The sequence below is a fragment of the Eleginops maclovinus genome, chromosome 23 (genome assembly GCF_036324505.1).
Source record: "Eleginops maclovinus isolate JMC-PN-2008 ecotype Puerto Natales chromosome 23, JC_Emac_rtc_rv5, whole genome shotgun sequence".
Taxonomy (NCBI): Eukaryota; Metazoa; Chordata; class Actinopteri; order Perciformes; family Eleginopidae; genus Eleginops; species Eleginops maclovinus.
In genome coordinates this window covers 8,641,079-8,665,760 of record NC_086371.1, presented here as the reverse complement: position 1 = coordinate 8,665,760, position 24,682 = coordinate 8,641,079, and the positions used below count along the sequence as shown (strand labels likewise).

The 24,682-nt window shown below is 40.9% G+C and overlaps 1 protein-coding gene across 5 annotated transcripts; it reads right to left on the bottom strand.

Moving 5' to 3' along the window:
• Window positions 1-260: 260 nt before the first annotated feature.
• med12 (mediator complex subunit 12) lies at window positions 261-22,363 on the bottom strand. Of its 5 annotated transcripts, none has more exons than XM_063876450.1 (43): window positions 22,217-22,363; window positions 20,807-20,911; window positions 20,532-20,723; window positions 18,342-18,501; window positions 18,007-18,182; window positions 17,564-17,674; window positions 16,988-17,260; window positions 16,716-16,862; window positions 16,123-16,222; window positions 15,890-16,026; window positions 15,593-15,757; window positions 15,130-15,256; window positions 14,711-14,940; window positions 14,563-14,619; window positions 14,302-14,472; window positions 13,951-14,095; window positions 12,995-13,113; window positions 11,500-11,643; window positions 11,234-11,394; window positions 10,538-10,669; window positions 9,983-10,210; window positions 9,730-9,874; window positions 9,312-9,432; window positions 8,539-8,649; window positions 8,346-8,459; window positions 7,678-7,814; window positions 6,913-7,092; window positions 6,515-6,586; window positions 6,265-6,422; window positions 5,916-6,077; window positions 5,558-5,759; window positions 5,332-5,441; window positions 5,084-5,219; window positions 4,565-4,714; window positions 3,962-4,327; window positions 3,464-3,620; window positions 3,139-3,353; window positions 2,821-2,895; window positions 2,288-2,505; window positions 1,985-2,144; window positions 1,480-1,782; window positions 767-848; window positions 261-678 (listed from the first exon to the last, which is right to left on the bottom strand). In XM_063876450.1, the coding sequence occupies exons 1-43, from the start codon at window positions 22,316-22,318 to the stop codon at window positions 641-643; spliced, it is 6,594 nt and encodes a 2,197-aa protein (XP_063732520.1). In that variant the 5' UTR covers window positions 22,319-22,363; the 3' UTR covers window positions 261-640. The 5 variants fall into 5 exon arrangements, with proteins under 5 accessions (XP_063732520.1, XP_063732521.1, XP_063732522.1 ...); XM_063876451.1 differs by having other exon boundaries at window positions 1,480-1,779; XM_063876452.1 differs by having other exon boundaries at window positions 3,148-3,353.
• Between the last annotated feature and the right edge of the window lie 2,319 nt (window positions 22,364-24,682).

The window sequence follows — 24,682 nt, the reverse complement described above, 5'->3', positions numbered from 1 at the left end:
ACGTTAATCCTCTGAGTCTTATCAATTATAAAGTAAATAGATATAAACTTGTATTTCACCAGACTCTTATGCTTAATTTGAGTTATAGGATTAATTAATCAATAGCTAAAACCAAGTGTTAAGTTATTCAAGTATATTTTGCCTTGCAACCTCCTTGTTTGATAGAACAAACCCTTTGATCCCAACTTTATCAGGCAAAAGTCCATTAATGTTTTTTTATATAGAGTTAACAGGCAGCCAACACAAGTACAGGACATAAAAACTGACATGATTTTTTAATGAGAAATACACGAAACTGAAAAAAGTGTACAAATTGAAATAAAATAAAAAAATTGCATTATTCTTATAATTTCTGGTACTTTTTTACATAGACTTTTCCATTATTACCATTATCTGTTTACTTCAGAGCAGAATCCCTCCTTTGATCATCCATAATTACACGACTGAAGTCAAGATATTTTCTGATCGCTGACATCACTTGTGGAGAAGGGATGTGGTTTCATGGTCCTTTTGTGCCTCAAACAGTCTCCCCGCCTTACAACCTACACGGGACTGGACACATTCATCTGCCAATCTACAGAGCAGGGCCTCTTCACATAATAAGGGCCTATTCTTCACATACTACTTTAAACACGCACGATCAGTAATATGAATTGGCGCCCTGTCCTGGTGTTGTGTCTGAAAAGAGAGGGAAAGTATTACTATAAACCTGAAATCTGTTGCTCCTTATTACACAGCGATGGAGACCATACGTTTTGAGACTCACTTGAAAGTTGCTGTTGCAGCTGTCGGACCAGAGCTGCAGTCTGCTGCTGCTGTTGAGTCTGCTGCATTCCCTGTCGTGGGAACTGTTAATGAGATACACACATTGTTATTAATGCAATTTTCTGACATTTACCTATTAGCTGAATATACACACCAGTCCTGCAAAATGTATTCCAAAGTTTTGTAGCACATTATCTTAACCAACCTTCAAACACCTAAAGTTGCATTTTCAAGACCGTGGCGAATAAAAGCATCCTGTCTACAAGTGACAAGGTGACTTTCATCATGTTTATTAAAGTAGCGGTGTCAACTATTGTGTTAAAATGTCTTCAATGAACCAGGAAGACTCCAGAATGAACCCATATTGTGGAATTTGCTCTTTTCCCCAAGAAAGATGTAAGCATTTTACAGTGCTTTGTGATATCAAGTTTCTATAAGTTGAACTTTTAAAAAGTTGTTAGACATAAACCGTATGGTGGCTCCCTGGAAACAAGAAAACCAAGCTAAAAAATACACAGTGATCACCACACATTTGTTAATTAGCTTAAACATGCAGAACAACTAACTGATTACCACCATAAAGCTGATCTACCGGAGTAAAAACCTTCTGTGGCAGACAATACTTTTGCTTACATAAGAACATAACAGTCTCCTTATACGATCAATGACTAACAGCTACACAGATGATGGTCCCTTCAGCCAGAATGGACCTACCATGGGTTGCTGGTGGGGCAGAGTCTGCATGCCCAGGCCCTGGTTCTGTTGCTGGCCTGGTGGTGGCCCCGCTGACACCTGTTGCTGCTGTTGTTGCTGCTGCTGCTGCTGCTGCTGCTGTTGCGCAACCTGCTGCTGCTGCTGCGCAACCTGCTGCTGCGCAACCTGCTGTTGAGGAGGAACCTGCTGGGGCTGGACCTGCTGTTGTTGTTGTTGTTGTTGTTGTTGCTGTTGTTGTTGTTGCGGTTGTTGTTGTTGTTGCTGCTGCTGCTGTTGCTGCTGTTGAGCTTGTTGGGCCTGCTGCTGCAAAAACAGGAAAGAAGCAATGGTTAGTTTCTGAGATCTTTTCGTTTTCTTTTCGTATCAGTTTAGTAAAGCAAATTAATATACTCGTGTAGAATAGGCTATGCCTAGGTTTAAGGCATTTCTGCATCTGCCTCAGATTTCCTGCCAAGAGGCTGCCGCTTGCTTATTACACCAATAAATGAATAATCAACAAACATACTCTTAGTGCTTGTTGTCTGAGGTACTGCTGCTGCTGCTGTTGTTGCTGCTGTTGCTCTGCCAGCATCTGATTGGGCCTCATGCTTGGATGGACACCCTGTGCTCCCATGTGACTGAGACCGTGCATGATGGGATTCTGCTGAATTGGCTGGTTGGCAAACCTGAGGATCACAGCACAGGAAGAAGTGAGCTATGTAGTCAACATATAATCAAGGACAAACACTTATAAGGTAAACTCAACATTAGTTGTAGCTTAAGTGCTACTAAGCAGCTGAGAAAGCCTAACTTGCAACACAACACTGACCTCTGTGTGTTCTGCATATTCTGTGTGTAGACTGGAGCCTGCTGGTGAACATAACCACTGGGCCTTTGCTGCATTTGCCTAAGAGGATCCACCACAGCCGGGTTGGCTCCAGGATGGGCGCCATGGAAGTTTTGGTTTCCATAGGAGGAAGGAACTATACCACCGACCTGGGACGGATGCTGCTGCATCCCCATATGTGATCCGTATGTGGTATAGCCCTGAGATATGTTACGAACAGACGGAGAAAATGATCATAGTTAAAAGCAAGACGAAGAAGGAGATATTTGAGATTGTTTAGATCTGGATATTATTATAATAAATATAAAACAAGACCACTTAAGTGCACGTCCAAGAATGTACTACTGCCCTGTCTGTGTAAATGGCAATCTCTGTTCAAACACATTTCTATGCTGTTTCAGACCTATTGTGTATAAATATAGGCGTCAGAAGATTTTTATTTCTGATAATAAGGGTTTTAGACAACAAATGTATCTTTTAGTTAAACAAAATTAGAGTGACCAATATATGCTTACTTGAGATGCCTGCATCGAAGTATATGGTTGGTTAGGAGTTATTTGTCTGTTCTGTGGCCCAATCATGCTTTGATTCTGAAAAGAGAAACAGCAAGTCAGTAAATAGCAAAGATTCAACGTCCTCTACCAGGAGTAGAAGAGAATTTGGTCACCGTACTTTAACCTAAAAACACACATAATATTCTTTGTTCACTAGACTTATAAACTGAATCGAAGCTACAATTGAACAGAGACTCTACTGTGATAATAATGCTCTATTTAACCAGCTACTGCTCTTGGATAACTCCATCTGGCTATTATAGGTGTGGACCGACTCACCAGTCTGACCTGTATCTGATGCCGCAGTATCTGGCTCTGTGGCATGGTAGGCTGGGGCTTATAACCCATTGGGTATTGCTTGTCCATGCCCATCATGCCAGGCATGCCTCCCTGCATACTGGGCATCATGCCTGGGTAGCTGGGCCGATGGGGCATCATTTTGTTCATCTGTTGGTTGCGGGCAGGTCTGTATGGAGGCTCTAAACCTGGACCTCCTATGGAAAAACAAACAACGTTAACAACAATCACAGATTGTATTTTGTTGTTTTGAAAGGAAAACTCTTGAGTGCTAAACAGTGTCTCATCCTGCCACTAACAAACTGACCTGGCATTGACTGACTTGCAGGTAGATGCTGGTTCTGTGTGTATATGCTTATGCTCTGGTGGCCGTACGGTAGCCTGCCATATGGATGGTTCTGCATCATCTCAGGTTGCATATTAGTCCCATAAGCCCCCCCGCCTGGTGTACGGTTGACATAATCCTAGTGAGAAGAAGGAGAAAATTAAAATGATTTTCAACCTGGAAACAAGAATACAAAAAAAAAATCACATTACTCCTAAAAGGCTAATTTCATCATGAACAGGATAGCACGGGTGAGCTCAGGTCCCTACATGGGAAAATGCTCACAAGGTTTGTGGATTATCTTGAGTAACTGGGTCATCATTTGTGGAAAGATTGAAATGTATTATTTTGGCTGTACACCCCAAGCTAGCCTTTTGTGTGAGAAAGAGAGTGAGAGAGAGAGAGACAGACAGACAGACAGACAGACAAATAGCACTACAGGTACCTGTCCCTTCATACCCTAAAATCTGCACAACTGACCTCTGTTTTAGCAGTGGCAGCTTTCTTCTTCTTGTTGGGCTTCTTCTTGTTTGAGTCAGGGGGCACAGCAGGCACACTCTTCTCCGGCTTCACTGGCTCCATCATCTTCTTCTCTGGTTCCTGCGAGACGGGTGTCAGGGGCTCCTCCTCTTCAGGGGGCAGGGGGAGCGGCTCCAGGTAATAGCTGCGGGGTTTGGGCTTCAGGTGGGTGTGGTAGAGCAGGAAACGCTGCTGCTCCTCAAACTTGGTGACTTTGCGATCCACGCGAACTGTACCGAACCAGCCCCAGGAGAGAGGGGCGGAGTGTTTGAGACCCTCGAAGACGTCCCAGGGAGAAATCTTCTGTTTGGTTGAGACTTGGAGGCCCTGATAGCACAGAGACAGATAACTCTTATTTAACTCAAGATCAACATGTGCAGATAATGTTGAATGCTTTATTTATAGCAAGTTTGATAAAGAAAACAAAAACAATAGCAGAACAGTGAGGAATGCAATAAGCCCATAATGTACAATTCTAGTTTCACTGTAAAATACAAATCATACTGATGTGTCTCACTTTGCTAGTAGATGTTAAATTACATCAGCTTGAGAGGAACCACGTACCTCCTTCTCAAATCCAGCGATCTTGTTTCCCTTTGTGTCGATCAGAGAGCCCTGAGGTTCACACGTAATTACGTCCCGGGTTTGCTTGGGCAGTGGCAGAAGTTGGCGAACCTTTTCCAAACTTTCTGACTGCCGATCCCCAAGCTCTTTCTGTAAAAATAAAGAAGGAACAGGATATTCATGTAAAATGTTAATGAAAAGGACTCTACAATGAGCATATAACTTGCTTGCATGCAGGTTTATCAAATGAGTAAGACAAATGCAGTTCAAAGAAGTCTTAGAGAAGACATTTCTATTGTCAACTTCTGTCATTTTGACTTTACAATGCTTTGGAGTTATTGTAAATGTGTAATTGACACGGGTCAGATCAACCTAACCCTAATCTTTACCTGAAACACAGAATAAACAGAGATGCAAAAAAAACTGAACAGCTGTCAATGCAATCTAAACACTACATCTTAGAAGTACCACAGCTTTATACACACTGGCTAAGGGTTAAAAAAGGTAAGCTGTTCTTACCCTGAGTTTCTTGACCAGGTTCATATAGGCTCTCTTGTTCTCCTCCATGCTGCCCTGAGAGATGCTGGACATGTCAGCAGCCAGCGTGCCGTTAATCAGCACACTCAACATGTCCAACACCGTTGTGAAGAGCTCACTGTTGGAGAGAAGAGATCATAAGAGCCATGCAGATCAAGTGACTGATAATTGTCCTGAAGTGTCCAATTAGGGGAAAAAATGTGTGGAGTTTCTCCTTTGTCAACACTCACTTATTGGACTGCATGTCCACCGTGCCGCTGCTGATGATGTCAAGAAGTAGTACCGCCCACTCAGTGGTCTGCTGGGTGCTGCGCTGCACCGTGTCAAACATGCCCCCCACCTTGTAAGGAGAGAAAAATAGTGTTACCATCTACACATATATCATATTATAGATGGATTCTAAATAGCCAGGGATGTTAGCAGTAAAGCTGGTCGTGATGATCTATGAGTTCTTACAAGATTGAGTCGTAGTTTCAGAGCCTCGTGCATCATCTGCTTTGCCTTGCAGTCGTCCTGGTACTGGTCTTCTCTCCAGTTGGTAACTATCTGCTGCACTTGGCTATAAAGGGAGGTGAGAAGGCCTTCCCTCTGTTCGTCCTGCCCCTTCAAGCAGGTCAGCACCAAAGACAAGAACGGCTGTTGGCTCAGCAGAGACATACTGAGGAGGGAAACAAACAATGTAAATAACAAGCAAAGGTAGTATTTTTGCATCCTACAAAGCAAAAATATAAATGGCCACTCTATTTGCAAATAAATGCCAACTCGTACCAGAAATCTCATTTATTACACAGTGTTGAAGAAATGTGCCACCAACCTTTTCTGTTTCTGCCTGTCCCTCTCCTTGCGTGAGGAAGAGCCCAGGTGCTGTCCTTTCTCCAGCTCCTCTCCCGCTGCCTTCAGTACATGACCCTGAACTGAGGTGGGCAGCTTGGCTATCAGTGGAGCCACCAGCCACACACCCGACCGCTCAGAGGAGCTGCAGTACAGTGCAAACGGAACACGTAAGACTCCAACATCACTTAGTTTCAAGCAGAAAAAAGGGCTATGATTAAAAAGTCTCATCTATTGCCAAAGGGTTATCATTTCAGCCATAAAGATGTACGAGATTATACATCTACATCTAAAATGAGTCCTTCTATAAAATTCAATTTAAAGATAAAAACCTTAAAATTGGCTTCATCTTGCTCGTGGTGCTGTTGTTGGATGCGGAGCCACCTTGTGCCGCTGCTCCGTTCCCTGAGGGGTTACTGTTCATCTCTGCTGATTTCTGAAACACCTCTATGGTGGCCTTGGCTATGTTCTCCAAGAGTGAGTAGAGCTCCTGAGGGAAAATAAATGAAGGCTTTTCAGTTTTGTTTGACAAATCTTGTAGTATTTTCTTCTTAGAGAGATGAACGGAAAACAGCAACTTACATTGTTTGTGCTCTGTTTGATCATCAGCTGCAGCTCCAGGGACGACTGCCTCATCGTCCATTGGTCCATGTTCTAAGAAATAAAAGGGAAATATACTGTTAATCATGTACATTTCTGCCTTTTTCTTCTCAACATCCAGTTAAAAGTATTGTTTTGTATTATACACAATATATATATATATATATATATATATTAAGTATTATTGCACTGGTTAAAAAAATGACCTCAATCTCTGAGTGAGCCAGGAGAGGGCAGCAAAACATCACAGCTAATACCCATTTGTTCTTAAAACCACTACATCTCGAGCATTTTTCCTTTTTGAACTAAATAATCTTTATTGATTCAGTCTCTGGGACAAATAAAGGATATTTCCAACACGATGAAAGATTTTTCTTGACCTGTAGGATGCGTTTGATGCGCTGCCTCTGTGGGTTGTCCCCCTCGTCACTGTCCAGCTGGCGGTGTGGATAGCAAATGAGCTGCAGGAGCCGTTGGGCCTGAATGTTTACCAGAACCGGGTCCTGGAGTGCACTGCTGTCCTCAGACAGAGACTTCAGGCAGCGCTCTCCGACCCACTCCTGCAAGACGGAGAGGGGAACCACAGAAATAAGTGTCAGAGTGGGAAATGTGACAAAAGGTCAAAAACTTCAGAGATCCTCGATCTGAAGTAACTCATAACTCATGAGTCATGCTAAACAGGCTTGACTAAAGCTGGCTGGGTGATGATGAACACAAAACCGGGGACATTTCTCAGGAATAGAACTGCCAGAGTTTTGTCTGGGTAGAAAATGTGTTTGAAGTCTCTTGAGGTCTCAGAGCAAGTCCAGACGTCAGAACTGCTGCCAGTTCTCTTTTTGGCCTTCGTATCCATGTGCCATAAGTGACATCTGGTGCAGAAATGATCTCATTCACCCTTTTTATGAATCTATGGCTAACTGCATAGAAATAGCAGAGAAAAGCAGGAACGCTTATGTGAGCAAAAATAGAAAGTTCATTGTTCATGTTCCCATCAAATCTTTCAGACATTTCTGATATGGAAAAGAAAGCATGCATGGCTCAGAGCGGTAAAAAGCTATTTGTGTGAGATCAGTTCGTTTCCATTTATTATTTTGACAGTGTTATTTTTGTATCATGTCTTGTTCGATGAATGGTGCTATCCTCACCTGCTGGCAGATCGTCTTCAAAACATATTTTGCATATACATCCAAGCTGGCCGTTTCTATGGAGACATTGCGCCCTTCAGATATGTCGTCGAGGCCAGCCGGGTGCGACAGTCCTGAGCCTCGTAGCTCAGCATCACCTAAACAACATGGAGAGAGATCAGTGTAACCAACCGGTAAATCCATAGAGTATGCAGTGTTTTCACACTTTGTTGATTAGGCCTAGGATGAGATGAAATGTAACGTCACAATCATCCGGGTCACATAATTATCATTCATGATATTTTATAAATAATATAAAAATGTAATTAAATATGCTTAATATGATTTCATGGCAGTTAAACATACAGGATCCATCATCCTTAGATGTGGTTCATACCACATGTAAGACACACCTTTGAACATCCTTTTAGTGAAAAACAAACTTAAAAAATACAAATAAAAAATCTTATATAGCAACATTGTGTGTCTGGTATGTCACTGGCAAGCCTTACAGCTTATCCCAGACCAATGTAATGCATAAAAATCATATACTGTCCATACCCTTAAATATTGACAGTGCCCGAACAAGACAGCAGAACATCTAGCGTTATCCTTTCCATCGTCATCTTTTTATACCACAGGTTCTGACCCTAAACTTGTTGGTATGACAGCACTGAAAAGACTCTTACCCAGCATAAAGACAGCTTTAAGAACAGCAAATACCGCTCCAACAACTATGCTGTTCTGAGAAGCAGCGAGAAGGTGCCGATCACAAGACGACCGGATACCAACGGAGGATTTATCTGCAAAGAAAAAACCCCAGGTGTTCACAATAAGGCAGGCACATGACAATGTCAAAATATTTCCGGTTAGGTTTATTACCTGACTTCACTCCATCTTGGGGGACAGGGTTGCGCTGTGGCGTCTTGAAAAGGTGCAACAGGATCCTGCAGGTGAGACGGGCTCCTGGCTCGGAGTCTTGCTCACTGCAGGCTGAAGGGAATTTCAAAACACAAATGTATTAATTTGCGCTGAATTATTTAACATCACATAACTAGGTGTCATATTTCTGGAGGTGCTACAGAATCTACACAGTAGAGGAACACTTCTACATTTAAACCCTGTCCTAGATAAGACCTCTCATCAGTGAGGATAAAGTGGAATATTCATAGCGCTGCTGTTGTGAAAGAGGGAAGTGAGAACAAAGCGTTTACCACAAGCTGTTGAGAGAGAGCTGTTGGCATTTGGCATGTGTAGTTGTGTTATAAAATGAGCCAAGCCCAACCAAACAGCACAGCTGAATGGGGCTTTGTCTCCGAGCTGCGAGGAAAAGATTAACAGTGGGGAGAGGGAGGCACTTCTCTGGCAAGTGCACAGAACGCAACGAGGCTTCATGGATCCAGATCAAATACGCTGCGTTAACTCTCCTCTCTGATAGAAGTAATGCAACATACAGCCTGGTGTTCCTGCCTATCAGCCACGCTGCAATGTACTCATAAATAAAAATGTTGAAATGGAAGTCTCTGTATGCATGTATATTTGCATGTCTTTCTATTTTCTGAACAACTGTTCATCCACTTAACCCAAGGACCCTAAGGAGAGATTACACTGTGCATGAGACCAATATTTGAATTTTAAGATTAAAATATCCGTACCTGCATTGAGGAGAGAAGGAATGGCCACACAGCGAACCAGGTCTTCTAGGAGCAGGCACTGTCTCGCAATGAGAATGGCTACGAAGGTTGCCAGGGAATCATGAAAGGACAAATCACTAACCTGAAAAAGAACAGAGAAGAGATTTATAAATGATGGTGTGGGATTCAAAAAGCTCCTATAATCAGAGAACTACTAAATACGGGAATATGATGATTTAATTAAAGGCAGAGAAGAAGTAAAAACATATTTTGCCGACTTAGAAATTAGTTACAAAACAATACAACTGAACTGATTTTCAGCCGGTGTCCACATAGAGCCATAGTTTATAAAGGATAGGTGCAACAATCACTCTCGAGACTCCTATTAAAACTTTGAATCACTTTAAATCCATGTTAAGAGTTATGAACCAGAACTTACGTCTACATTACACAGCAAATCATTGAAGCCACAGTTGCCGTTATTAGAGGAGCAGCAGAGAGCCTTGAGGATCCCGAGCCACTCAGCACTCAGAGAGCGGCAATACGCCGTCAGCTCTGCACACAGGATCCCAATATCGTTCACCCTGAAACACCAATACAGGATATGAAACAACAGTCCCAAAAACAAGAAGAAATCTGAAGTATTTGGAGCCGTAAACACATGCAACATAATCCCATTAATAGCAGCACACCTCTCAGGGTCTCTGTGGTCCACACACACATCCATCAGCACGTTACACACGAAGCTGTAGCGGTTGGCCGGGCTGGTGTTGAGGATCTTTCCCACCATGGAGTGGTTAAAGTTGTGAGCCGAGGGGTTGGCGATGGCCTCCATCATGAACACAGGATCCCAAAGCATGTTGGAGTCTGAAGGGTCGATGTTGCAGTAGATGGAGTTTTTCACTTTGGAGCAGAACTCACTGAGGGAAGAAAAAGGGGAGAATCAGGGGTTTGTTGAACTGATAACAGAGAAGAATCAACAATAAACAGCAAAGAGAGTAAAATAACATTGTAGAGAGTACAAATAAATGTACGCAACAGCTTGATATCTGTTAAATAAATAGAAGCAACTAAAAAGACACCTGGATCAGTGGTTGCACATATTATACAAATGTAAAGTGCATATAGATGTTTTAAAATAATTACATTAAAATGATAAATAAAAGGTTCTACAGACATTGCCTTCTCCCAAAAAATACATCTATCCTGTGGTATATATTTTTATATAGGTGGAGATTTGTATCTACCTGAAGATCTCGCCAAGCTTGTTCTTGAGGTGACTGCAGGAGGTGTAGAGGTCATAAAGGTACGCCAAGATACAGCGCTCAGCAGAGGAACAGTCGGCCGGGTTCACACCTGTTTTCACCACGATGCGCAACCTGAGAACACATTTGCATACATGATTTAACAGCAAACACATGTTTCAAAACCACTCTCATATCCGTAAGTATGAAGCTACAGCTAGCAGCGACTAACATAGCTTAGCATTACGTCTTTTTGTATTAGCATTTCTTACATATTTAATTATGATCATTTTAATTAGAGCTTTCTTTCTCTTTAACACCTTAGGCATTTAGCTAATGATTAAGCCAGAATCAGCTTTAGTTCCTAAATTACCAGCATTTCAAACAACTGCTGGCGACACACCGTGCAGGAAGTGCACTCTCAGCAGTCCTGTGACAATACAAATCCTCATTTAAAACGCTTGAATGAGGCTCAGAGACCGCTAACAATTAGCTAATTTGCCGTTCCGAATCGAAACATCATTTTTACTAATTTAATCAGAACTTTAACTTTACTGTTGTAAACATCCCTTTAGGGTTCGAATTCAATCTCAATTACTACGAAACCATGCAAGTCCTAGATTAAGGCATAAACTAATATCCAGCATGTCTGATTTTGAGTATACCATTGCCAAACATCAAAGCTTGTAAGTGACATACCCATCACACTGCGCAGTCTGCTCCGGGTTGAGAATGAGGCAGGAGTGGTACCTCCTCAGCACAGCTACGATACACAGACACAGGCTGGTGGTGTAGCTGCCCACCAGGCTGGACGACTTCAGCAGCAGCTCGGCTTCCACCAGACTCAACTCATTCACAAGCTACAAAAACACACAAACAGTCAGTGGATTGTATTCACAAACAGGTCAATAAAAAGAGATTTTGTCAGGATTTATCCTTGTTAAATGACATCAGATATGAAGTACCTGAATAGCAAAGTCTATGAGGCCACTAATGTTGAGGGAGTACTCCATGAGGTCAAAGATGAACTGGATGTGCTGGACGAGAGGCAGGTGGTAGGACATCCCTAAGGCAAAGCTGTTGATCTGTTCCAGCACATTTCGGGACACCTGCACACAAACAAAAACATCAGGCATCATTAACATGCAAAATAACAAACAATATTTCAGTCTTTGTTCTGACTCTTGGCCGAGACACAACCATATGCTGCCATTCAGTGGAGCTCCAACACTGACTCCTTTAAGCAGAAACGTTGAAGCGATGCCAACATATTTTGTCTGCTGCTGGAATGATGTTGTTTGAGCAAAACAAACAGGAAAATGAAAGGCAGAAAAGACAAAGGATCTTCTTTTAACACGTTAATTGTTTATCTCTTTCTTAAAGAGATAACGCTGGGTAACAAAACCCTGATCTTACCTTATAAACCAACAATAACAGAGTGTACTGACTACAGATCAATTTAACTGTTATGTTTAACAGGTTTACATCAATTCCATGAGTTCCAGTAAATGGCTGATTTATTAAAAGTTTAAATATGAATCTATTCAGAGAAAAGTGAGAGGAATAGTTTGACATTTTAGGGATACACCTTGTGCTTTTTTGCCAACTTAGATGAGAAAACACCACCGCCGTCTGTTAATTCCGGTAAAGCCCGCAGCACATTAGCATAGCTTAGCATGAAGACAGGAAACAGGGGGAAACAGCTAGCCTGGTAGAGTGAATTAATTGAGCAAGAACAAGGCTCTTGGTTGTTACAGCAGAACACCTGAGATATTCTCAGTTAAACATTTTGAAGACTTTCCAGATTACAGATTTGTAACCTTTGGATGACCCAGGCTAGCGGTTTGCCATGTTTTCATTATTTATGCTAAGCTAACAGTCTTTTAGCTGTAGCTTCAAAACTAACAGACGTATGGGAGTGTTTTTTTCCCCTGTTCTCTTCAAACTTCCAAAAAAAGACAAACTATACGCTTAATACAAATATAAGTATAGTTCTACTGGAAAGTTGTTCTTATATATAAAGTATTTAAAAGACAAAACAATGTGTATTGCTCCGTAGAGACTTGCTGCCTTGGATTGCTGTTAGCTATACTTGAATTCAAGGAACTTAAACATGCAAATTTAATTGTGCATTACTTTAAATTGCAAAACAGTTCTTATTATATAATCCATGGGTCATTTTGACAGTGTTATAGCAGTATACCCTGCTGCATTTTAAAGTGACAGACACCCGAGTGCATTATATATTCTAATTGTATTCAGACATCAAGAGAAATCCAAATATATTCAAATCACATTTAGATTGAAATGAGTCACCTTGGGAGCTCTTTTGTTTTAGGCTGCTGAAGGTATTTGCATTAATCAACCCTGTGGCTCGTACCTAAATAATTAACATATCCCCACATAATCTTAAACATGAGACACACGAGGTCAAGAGAGAATGAGGCTTCCTGATCTGACCTGGGAGGTGACCTGGTGCTGGTCAAAGTGGGAGAGGTGCTGGAATTTGGCGAAGATATCTTCAGCAGTGGGAAAGGCCTCCGGCTTACTCCTCTTCCTCTTTTGTCCTTCCTCGCCTCCTGAGTATGAAGGAAAGACAGGACAATAAGAAAATAAGAGAGGGGGCAACAACTCATAGCTGGTCAGCTGTATTTTTTCCAGTCTGTCGAGCAGGCGAGCAGTGAAATTGAGTAAGGCCAATGGTCTGTTATCTTATTCAAAGCCTCCTCCGATTTGAAGCCTCAGTGATAAAAGACACAGCTGTAAAAGCATTTAAAATAAAATTGCACTTTTTATTTAAGAGAAACACAATTGTTGAAGGTCGTCATCAGCTCACAAGGATGGGATAAAGATACATAAGACACTCCAATCTAGGCACTCGGAAAAACCTCAAATCACCTTACTAAAGGTCATATGTATCGGAGATAAAGTGGCTGTGAAGAAATGAGGGATGTTAGCTTGAAATTGGTCGGAAAGAAGATTGAGTGACGTGAGCCCCCTTGGGATCGATAAAAAAAATGCAGAAAAGAACCTTGTTCTTTTAACAAGGGCAGATAAGAGGAAAGGGAACACAAATGAAATGTGTTCAAAAAGATAGAGTTTGTTCAGGATGATAATAGCTGGAGTCGGAAAGCCTGCACGTGAATGATGTTTTACAAGCAGACAATAAAGCACCTGCTGTCTGGTAACACATTATCTTTCATGGGACTTTATGCACCCAAAAAATCCAGGGAACATATTTCAAAACATCAACGCTGTTCAAATGATAACATTTTCATCATTAAACATGAAAAGGAAACTGAATAGTAATCTTAAATTGCAGTTAGGAGCCGGACAGACTGCATGCCTAATGTAAATGAGAAATAAAAGACATTACACGATCAGCGAAAAGCTGAAAACATGGATTTAACATTTACCTGTTTCTGCTGTGCTTTTGCGGTTCAGCACCTTCAAGATGTCTTTGGTTATTTTCTTGATAGTGTGTCGGGCCTCATCTCTTTGTTTGCCGACGCCGTACAGGACCACTAACCGCTGGTTGCACTCGTGGCTGGCACTCTCCTCCTGAAAGCATGACAAAAAAGATCCTCATTTACTGGTTGCACCCGAGCGGCAGAGCAAGACAAAAAGAATGTCCGAGGAATCAGTTCAACAAAAGTGAGAAATGTTCTTGGAATGCAGCAACTATCTTTCTAGCTGAAGAAACAACCACATAATTAAGAATTTGTTTTGTGTCTTCTTTTTAATTTCCACGCAGTGAGCTCTCTTACCTGAGGAATAGGGAAGTGAGTGGCATACTGAATGTGGCGAGGTTGTTCATACAGTTGAGGGAAGGCCGGGTCCAAGCCTTTGTCCTTAATGCCGGTCTTGCTGTCCTGGTCTGGAGCGGGCTTCTCGGGGGAGGGGCTCCCCTTAGACTCACAGTGCATGGGAGATAACATCTGCAAGGCAAATATAATGTCAAATTTGTACAAAATATCTCTAATTTTAAACGAAACCAAGAAACATGAAACGTTAAATGTTTTGTGTACCTCGTCAAAGTTCGCACTGGTGGGATCGATTTCCATCAACTGCGACAGACTGGTATCCTGTTGAACAAGCAACAACCTCATGTTACCTTTTTACACCCCGCTGTGACTTGCACAAATGACTCATGACACTTCAACAGCAGATGCTTGCCTCCATCTTGACATTGCTGCCTGCATCCTGTTCCTTGCGCTCTGACTCATCGGAGGGCTCATCGCTAGGGGAGCGCGGGCGGGGCAGGTGGGAGTCAGAAGCCAGGTCACCGCGGGAAATGAGCGTGCACATGTAGATGTTGTGGGAAAAGACGTCGTGACGGATGAGCTCGCAGAAGAGCAGCACAAGGTTGGAGAACTCAACACGCTCACTTTCATTTCCAGGCTCCGCTGCAGAAGGGGGAAAGGGGATTTGAATAATTTAATACCAGGTTCCAATAGCCAAATCATTTATAATAAATATGCAATGGGTAATGAAATAAGACGCAAAGACAAAGGGATATAAAAGTCCTTTAATATCAGATCAAGAGGACATATTTGAGAATCACAGCCACAGGAAATGTAGGAAAAAAGACTCACTCAGTGTGGGGGCCTGAGTGTCGAGGAACTGAAGCAGAACATCCTGGAACACTGGTAGTGTGGCGGCTGAGAGGGAGCCGGATGACACAGAGCCTTTCTCATCCACCACCTCTGACTCACCACACCTCTGCAAACACACACATAACGTAGAGCAAACAGCCTCTGAGTACCAAATGTAGAAAACACATTAACACGGTTTTCTTATGCGACGTGCTCATTCAGATTTAGAGTTGGTCTACAGGGAGTCCCGTTATAATTAAGTCATTGACCCATTGTACCAAATGTAGACATTACCTCAATAAATTACTGGTTAGAGACTTATATTGCATGACGGATCCAATGAGATGTTTTTTTTCGGATTTAAATGAGCTACATTGTCAGCAGAGCATTGTTAATGTAATATATTTCATCAGTGAGATAACCGTTTTTGTTGGAGTGACACAGGGGTTAACGTGTCTCTTACCTCTGCTTCTATTTCAGCCTGTCTCTTTTCCAGCAGCTTGGCCACCACCATGGCTCTGTGTCTGCCCGAACGCTTGCAGCACACGGCCCATTCACACAGCAAGGTCACCACAGCGTCATCATCTGGTGACATCTGGACAGAAACGTGTGTTATTATAAGACCATCCTGTTAGAAATGAGATGCCACATTTCATCATCTGATAATTACAGCAGCACAACAGCATAAATATATGGCAGGATGTACAGTTTTTTCATGCTTTACACATGATGAAAATATAAAAAACAAATCAATATTTACCTCATGGCCATCTTTACTCTGACCAGACCCAAATATCTGGTTGTACAGGGAATCCAGCGAGTTGTTAAAGTCCGACTTCTCAAAGCTGTGGTTGTCTAAAACCTCCAGGGTGTGGAGAACCCTGCCGATGGTGAACCCTGGCAACAGATAATAAATAATTATTTCCAACACTGACCTTGTTGTCCTCACACACCTGTTCTCATGAGTGGTAAACATAGGACCAGTTTTCTAACCTGCGGTGGTCTCCTGGCACTTGTCAAACGACCACCTGAACTCCACTGCCTGGCCTCGCTCCTTCACCTGCTCCTCGATTTCTCTCAACTTTGTTCGAACCTGTGGTAAAATAATAAAAAGGGTTAGGAAACTTTATCCTGAGCCCTCAAGATAAACCCCACCTTTGTGATGGGAACCCAACTCTCCATGGAATGCACTGAGCCAAAGTATCACACATTTTTTAAGAAGAAAATCTCTGTTATAAAAAGTGAAAAACAGTCTTACTAGTTTCTTCTGTTTTAGATATATTTTCAGAACTTCAGTTTCCATAATGGAATTCATATTTTTGCAATGGAGAAATCAATGCCTGAATGAAATTGGACAAGTTTTTAAGCAGCTAGGAATCCCGTAGCAAGAATTCTTACCTATTAAAACAACATTATTATACATTATCTATTTTTTTTTAATCACTTGTATGTACATGTATGCATAGATTTGTGAAAGTACAAAGAGTACAGTTTCTGTATACAGATTTTTCTTTTGATAAAAAAAAAGTGAACATCCAAAAATTAAAATAAATAAATAAATGTACAGCTGGTGGAGATGGAGGTACCTGCTGTGTAAAGGCAGTGTTGCCCCCAGGCATCGGTAAACTGGACGGAGCGATGGGCAGGAGGTCCAGAGGAGAACCAGTTTTGTTCCTGCTGTCTGTGAGGGAGTAATGCCACACCAGAGCACTGGGACAGCACAGCACTATGCTCTGATGGGACAAACACATAACACAAAAAACATTAGAAGAAAAACAAATAAAAAGGTGAATAAACATTAAAAAAAATAAAGGGTTTGTCTCATTTTTATATTTCATACATGAGTCACAATGAATACCTGTAGCATGCAGCTGAGGCCGAACACCAGGGGCCGGTGCTGCGGGCAGATGTAGAAGTCTGTGAACGCTGTCTGAAGCTGGTTTCCTCCTGCCGGCTGAGAGGTCGGCGTGGGGGGCAGGGCGTTGCCTTGCTGTGTCAACATGCCATGGGCTTGATGCCCTCCTGTGCCGGGGCCCAGGCTCCCGTCGCTAAGCAACAGGTTGAGGCGGCGTGTACAGAAGTAAGCCAACCTCCGGGACAAGTAAGCCGACTGTACAAATTCCCCTGAGTACTGTGGGGTGGGAGAGAGATTCACAGCATTACCCCCAGCACTCAGTGCCCATTAACATCACTCAACTTTAGGAGGAGAAACAAAATGAGAGGCTGTGGCCCCGGGGGGCTTCTGTCAGCAAAGTTCAACACCACTAAAGTGCTGAAGACGAAAACACACAACTGGTGCATGATGAAGTGTTGACAGCTGTAGAAGTCTGTCACAGCACCAAGTGTGTGTGACTAGCTGTCTTTATGGAAGGCAGCAGTACATGATTCCCAAAAGCAATTAGGTTAGGGTTGATATGGTAAGACGGAGTAATACCTGCAGTAAAAGCGGCAGGAGAAGTCTGAGAAGCTCATCTTCACCAGGGCGGACCTTCTCAAAACACTCCAGCACCCACGTCAGGAACTCATGTCTGTCCAACATACCGTCCTGAACACGGAAAGCCAACACAAGTGCTTCTTAATGTAGTTGAATATGATAACTTCAGGAATCAAGAGATCATGTAGGTAAAGAATGCAGTGTTGGACAACATAAATCAGAAAACGCAATGTTATCTTTTATGAATCTATTTGCTGAATTACTGTCGCAAAATAAAATGATCCTCATAGAGAAAATTACAATATTACTTAGTTAGTCTCATTGTCTCTAGTAATGCCCCTCACACTGTTTTCAGCACAGCAATAACTTACAAAAAGATCCTGTGTCACTGGAAAACAATGTTGTGATTCAAGTTATGCATCAGCTGAAACATGCTAACTGACCTGAAACATGAACATGGCTAGCTTCTCGTTATATTCCCACTGCTTCATGGCCGTCTCCACGTCAGCAGGAGTGGCGGGGAGGGGGGAGCTGCAGCCTTGACTGGGAAACTGACGGTAAAACTCGGCCACCTTCTGAAGCTGCTCCCACAGATACTTGGTGATAATCTGAGTCCATTCTACACAACAAAACGTAAAAATGCATCTTAAAACAGAACTTGAATAAATAGCAGATCATATTATACTCAAAAATCACATCACATAAAGAAAGCACCAACAGAAAGAGACATCCAGAGAGACACAGTGCTTTACCAACGATTACCAACGTCCATGCTTACCTATACAGGGATCGATCACATGCCTCTTCTTGACTTTAGTTTCTGTGATGGCTGCGTGATATGCACAGGTCATTTTGATCATCCATGCTGAGCGCATGACAGGGACCGAGTACTTGGCCAAGTATCCAAAAACCTCCTCCTTTTTGCTAAAGATTGGAACCTGGGACAAAGACCATTCATGCACATCAGTAATGTTGAGTGATCAATGCCATCACACCAGGAATATGTCCACAAACATCAGGAAAGAATAACTCCAAGAAAACACATGGTGAAGTCATTTATTTAAATGTTGTAAGATCAAAATACAGACAACTTCCAAACAGCTGACGGCATAATAGACAGGTCTAAAAGGGGAAATAAAAAACAATGAGATATACAAATACAATGGATGTATGTTACTTCTAAATTGTCTCAATATAGGATTCATAAGTCTGTTATTGTCTCCTGTTGTATCTCCTTTCCAACATTGCCTGTTTCGTTTGAAAAAGACTGGAGTCTACAAATCTATCAAACACATCTGCTTTGACTTCCTGATGTTTCTTCTTCTGTGGTCTGAATGAAGTAGTTCCAGTAGGAGGGATCTGGAACAGATGTACTTCTGGAAAAGTAATTGGTCAAAGTAATTCATAAACAAAGACGGAACATTGTTAATTGTACCGAGAGAACATTCAAATCTGTTCTCACCATGTATGTGGCAACGCAAGCAGGAACCACAGAAAATACATGAACCCCTGCATAGTTGTTTAGGATAAAAGGCATTCATACATTTATGAATAGAAAGCTCATGTTTAATTTAACCTGATGTACTTACATTTAAATACGTATTTGTACTCGCTTTAGAGAACTTACAGAGTAAACAATTTGTTGTTAGAAAATAAATTAAACATCGGACCAGACGATCTATAATTAATAGACTTCCAAGTTAAAAAAAAATAACACAGCAATAAAACCACTAACAAACAGCATTCATTGTATTTTGGGTCAATACTGCCAAACAAGACAAACAACAGACTTGTTTTGAACAGAAGCATCAATTGAGTTGTTTTTTAACGAGGAGTGAAAACGCTGCATTACTTACCATTTCTGCATTGTTCTCTTTCTGTGATGGTAAAAATCGAACCGTCCAGGAGACTTCTTCATTTTTATCACCGCATACGTTCATTGTCTTTTTTGGCTTTCACAGTAATTACACGTAACGCGGTGATATACACCTTCAGGACGCTCCTCCCCTAATCTGTAAGCAACATCTGCCCAGGCTGTCCCTGCAGCAAACATTTATTGAGCCTTGCTCAGCCACAATAAGGGAAGCTAAATTTGTAGCAGATGTTGCAAAAAAAGAATAGGTGTTTTAACAATTAATGTGCACCTATATATCTGCATTATTTATAATTATAGTATATACATATAAATATACAGTAGCATTAGTGGCCCTCCCGAGGCTGTGACGCTCATTACATTTCCAAACACTAAATCATGTTTTCTGGTCAATATGTGTGATTAGGGTAGGACATTGTTCCACTTGGGTCACTTTCCTCCTTAAAAGACACATTTTCATGCTATTAGTCTTGTGACAACAGCCGGTTAGCATTGTAGCATCTTTTACTTAAAGTAGCAACAGTTAGCAATGCTATTGAGCTGTGAATTTAACATGCTAATGCTTAACATGTTAGCATGGTATTACTGTATTGATCTTTTTAACATGCTAATGCTTAACATGTTAGCATGGTATTACTGTATTGATCTTTTTAACATGCTAATGCTTAACATGTTAGCATGGTATTACTGTATTGATCTTGGTTTGGCAGCAAATACCTCACGACGGAAGAATACAGTTTATATCTTAAAATAGGCATTTTATCAGTGATGCTGATCATATAGCTGTAATGGCTTTGTTAATATATGTACAAATGCTATACATTTCTATGGTTTATTCCCTTTGTTATTGACATGGTTGAAAGATTTGGGGTTTTGGTGACATCCCAGTCCCTTGCTAATGTAAATAGTAGGAAATCAGCAGATAAAGACATTAAAGCAAACACGCGCAACAGACTGATGTGAGGGAATTGACCAGCCACTCCAAGCACAGAAGAGGTGAGGCCAATGTATTGCAAAGTATAAAGTCAGATCAACATAAAGAAAATGCATCATTTAGCAAAAAAAGGCTTATAAAAACTTGTGCAAGGATCTTACCTTTTTAGCCAGCTGTGTCAGAGGTTTAGTCCCCGCTAAATCCGTGAACCAATTATTGATGGAGCTTTGTGACCTTGCTGTGACGAGCCAGAAGTTATCTTTCTGGTTGACCTGCGGTTTACGTTTCCCTGTGTCTGGAAATGTGTTATACCGCAGCTTCTCTGCAATGATGCTGCTGAAGTTTGAACTAATCTGTAGGGGAACATATACGATGGTTAAATCAAACATATATCAAATACAAGCATAAAGGGTACACCATGACCTTAAGTCCTTACCTTTGAAGGGTTAAAGTTGACATTTTTGGCACTGCCATGTTCATCACCAGAGACGGCTGGCTGGTTATTAAATCCTTGTTTCACATTTAGTGCAGTCAACTCATCCTGAAAGTAAAACATATTTTAGTGCACATTCAAATCAAATAGTTATTCATGTATTAAACTGGAATGTAAATTAATGTCTTTTTTTGGATTTATGTGAAACAATTTGAATTGCCAAAATGTGAAATAAAGCTTTGCCAATATGAAAAACAAATGCCTTTATGCCAAGTTAATATGGTTGACCTATAATATCTCATAATCTCTGATGCCAGACCAGCTAGTGTTAGCTGGAGACAATATGCATATGTGCTTTATTGGGTCTGCAGACACCAGCAAAAGGATGCAGTTATAATGAAATGTTGTCGTTATTAGAGACTTTTGCATCGATGTTGACAAAATACCCTAAAAGGTAAAGTGACCTTCTAGATTAACAGATTATCATCTAGGTTAGATTAGAGATACTTTATTAATCCGAGTGTGTTGCTTTTTTCCCTCACAGCACCATGTAGATAAGACATTGCCCATGAATAAGAACAATAAAATATAAAATAAAATACTGAATAGACATACATATCAGCAGCTAAAGAAAAACAAAACAATGAATAAATAAATATCATTAGTGAGGAATATATATCTATATCTATTGATTACACAATATAAATACACAGGATTGAAGGCAGTGTACATTATTATAGGCCAGCCTATCAAACTCACAAAATGTAAACATTGAATACAATTTATAATGTACATTTGCGTTAGCACAATAATTACAGTTTTAAATTGCGAACTGAGACCAATATATTCAAATGGGTGAATTTGTGTTTTAGAGAAGGAAAAACTGAGTGGGACCTGGATAAGCAAAGGTTAATTATAGATCAGGAGCCAGCAGCTCTTCACAGCTAGGCCAAACTTCAATCTTAAACTGAGCACAGATAATTCACCTTAAATTAATGTACAGCTCGCAGGTCATGGGGGTTTAGCTGTGCATGTTAAGCTAGCGTTTACTGGTTGGATCAAAACATCAAGCGAACAAACAATTAACCAGTCACGCACAATTAAAAAAGCCAATTGTTTCTCCATCACAAAGCTAAATGCTGGTTGCAATTTGTATCAAACCGGATAACATCTCCCAGCCGAAAGCTATCTTAGCAAACGGTGCTATCTAACGAACCGGTTGTTTTCCAAGTGCCGAGCAAGCTAACAAACTGACAACTAGGTGCTGTTCATTGTTATTGCTAGGCCCAAATCGTTTAGAGCTGTTAGCAACACAGGCTAGCATTTGTTAGCTTGAGCAGCTCCTTGGCTGGAATTTTTTCTCCACAAATCGTTGTTATTGTAGTTTTTAGAATGCAAATCGTAAAATCTGACCTCTTTCTGTTTTGGATCTTGAGGATAAACGTCCGGAGGGCCGAGTCGGGGCCGCTTTAATGGCCGGTGTTCGTAACTTAGGATCCCGAAAGCAGCCATCATCCAGCGGCATCACAGCCAGAGCTTTCCTCCTCCCCAGCAGCCTGAGCCGAGCTACAACAACGAAACTCACTTCCGGCGAGGCTTCGTACCCGAACTTCAAAATAAGAGTCTGAGCAGAGCTGGGAGATATGAAGAAAAATCAAATATCACCAAATACCAGAGATGGAAGAAGTCCTAGGGTACGGTCGAATAGTAAAAAAAAAAAAAAATCAACTCCTATCATCTATTCTTATCTACTATTCCTTGAACTTTGCGTGAAACGTCACGGGGTTAAGGAATAGTGGATAGGAGAATTCAAAAGGACTTAGGAAAAGAGACTGCGGTGCTTTGAGGATCCGACTGCACTTACACGATCCCACGTATTTATGATGAAGGACGTTATTAATGTGCTTCTGCTGTGGGAAACTACAGGTTTCTATAAAGCGGACTACTGAAAGAGCATCTACTTCCCACCGTGCTCTGATGGTGTTGTTTTTGTGCATCATGAACGTGGACAACAGAGAGACTTAATATATTCTTCATTACAACGTTAGGGATTGAAATGTATGCTTGTCACTCTCACGCTCCGGTCCACACGTATTAACCCCACATGAATCCCAATACGTACGATTATATGAACATATTTTAAAATAAATACAAATGTTTTTATTATAACCTAATAAACACGTTTTAAAACGTTTAAGAAACCCCACATAGCTCAGTAAACACTGAAATGTGGACTTTATTTGATCATTTCAGTACAAAAAGTAACGTTCATATTTCTCCTTTTGATTAATACAGTGTTGAACGTTCAAAACAAAGCACTTTAGCAAGTTACGGCATACGTTTTAAATGGCTTAATAAGCACCGTAACTTTCATGAAACGCATTTCTCCGTCACGATCGGCTGTTTCCGTGCACGGCCGAAATGTTGCGGCCGCAAGGCATTGTGGGACAGCGTTTTCTCCTTTCCTTTCGTAAAGGAAGGTCCAGTGTTTCCTAAACTAAACGACGTTATAAAGGAAGTTTCAAATCTCCTTTCCTATCCGAAAAGCTCTTATCATGGCTGAGGTACTTCCGGGTCATTTCGCTCCATTAGGAACCTTCCTAAACTAAACTAGACCCTAGCCTACCCCGGAGTGTAGAAATACTAAATACCCATAATGCAGATACATTACATGTTTTAAATATAGTTATTGATGCATTAATATATCAAAGCTGGTAAAGGTGGAGCTAATTTAATTATTTTGTGTATGCTACAGGGTAGCTTAGCTTGTGATTGTTTCTCCAGGTGTTCCTAAAGTCTTATTCAAGTGTTGATTATATTTCACTTCATTAATACAAACCTGCAAAGCAACTAAAGGTACACAATAAATGTAGTGGAGTAAAAGTACACAGTTTACCTCCACTGTTTGTTGGAGTAGAAGTAGAAAGTAGAACAAAATGTAAATACTCAAGTACAAGACCCTCAAAATTGTCCTTAAGTACATGTACTTACTTTACAACACTGCCAAACACTAAGACCAAACATCTAAATATCGATATTGCAGGGTTAAAAGTAGTTGCTTTTACAAAATAAATACTCGGTCAATTTAAATAAATACTCTCAAGTGATGTGGATTTAATGACTCAATGGGTAACAAGGATAATACAAGTGCTAGAATATTCTGGTAAATGAAATGCAGCCTTCAAAACCAGAGAAAAGACAACATTTGTGATATTACTACGATATCCAACTTCTGAAACTCTGGTCTTAAAACACTCATCAATACAATCTCAAAATGTTGCCCAGCCCTATTTAAATTGTATTTAAATTGTCTTTGTGTTAATACCTGCAAAAAACAAACAATTACCACATGCAAAAACAGAGCGTCTTTAACATTTAATCACATTGCAAAGCCTGATGTTTTATTTGTCAAGTTGTGTAACCTTTGAAAAAAACTACAAAATAAATCCATGTTTGTATTTGTTGTGTATCAAAAGGTTGTAGTAGTCCATCCAATTGATGATGTTAAAAGTTAATTTGTGTACAGATTAGATCAACAGTGAGGAACGGATTCACAATTGATGATTAAATGTGCCATCCTGTGTGTCTTTCTTAATGTGCAACATTTTTACACATTCACAAAATAGCTTTTCTGATGCAAAGTTTATACATCATTTTAAAAGCTGGAAATTATGATGGCGGAGACTTTAGTGCAAGCCTTGAACTTTGCTCTGGGTTGATGGGTTTGCTTACAGCATGCAGAGTTGGACGGAAGGCTGGAATAACAAACAAATGCGAGGGGCGCTGAAAGCTCAAGGCTAAGTAAGTGCAAGAGTGTTGGCAGCATTGCACACTTTATTTAAAAATGTGTGATTGGAAAAATAACAAAATCATATGAAA

What these genes read in the sequence shown, in the direction of transcription:
- med12 (XM_063876450.1), bottom strand. Translation starts at nt 22,318, where the DNA reads ATGATGGCTGCTTTCGGGATCCTAAGTTACGAACACCGGCCATTAAAG. An exon ending in TGAAGACGATCTGCCAGCAG is followed by an intron (nt 7,093 to 7,677) that starts GTGAGGATAGCA and finishes TCCGTCTTGCAG; the next exon opens with GAGTGGGTCGGAGAGCGCTG. An exon ending in GTGGACATGCAGTCCAATAA is followed by an intron (nt 5,220 to 5,331) that starts GTGAGTGTTGAC and finishes TCTCTCCAACAG; the next exon opens with TGAGCTCTTCACAACGGTGT.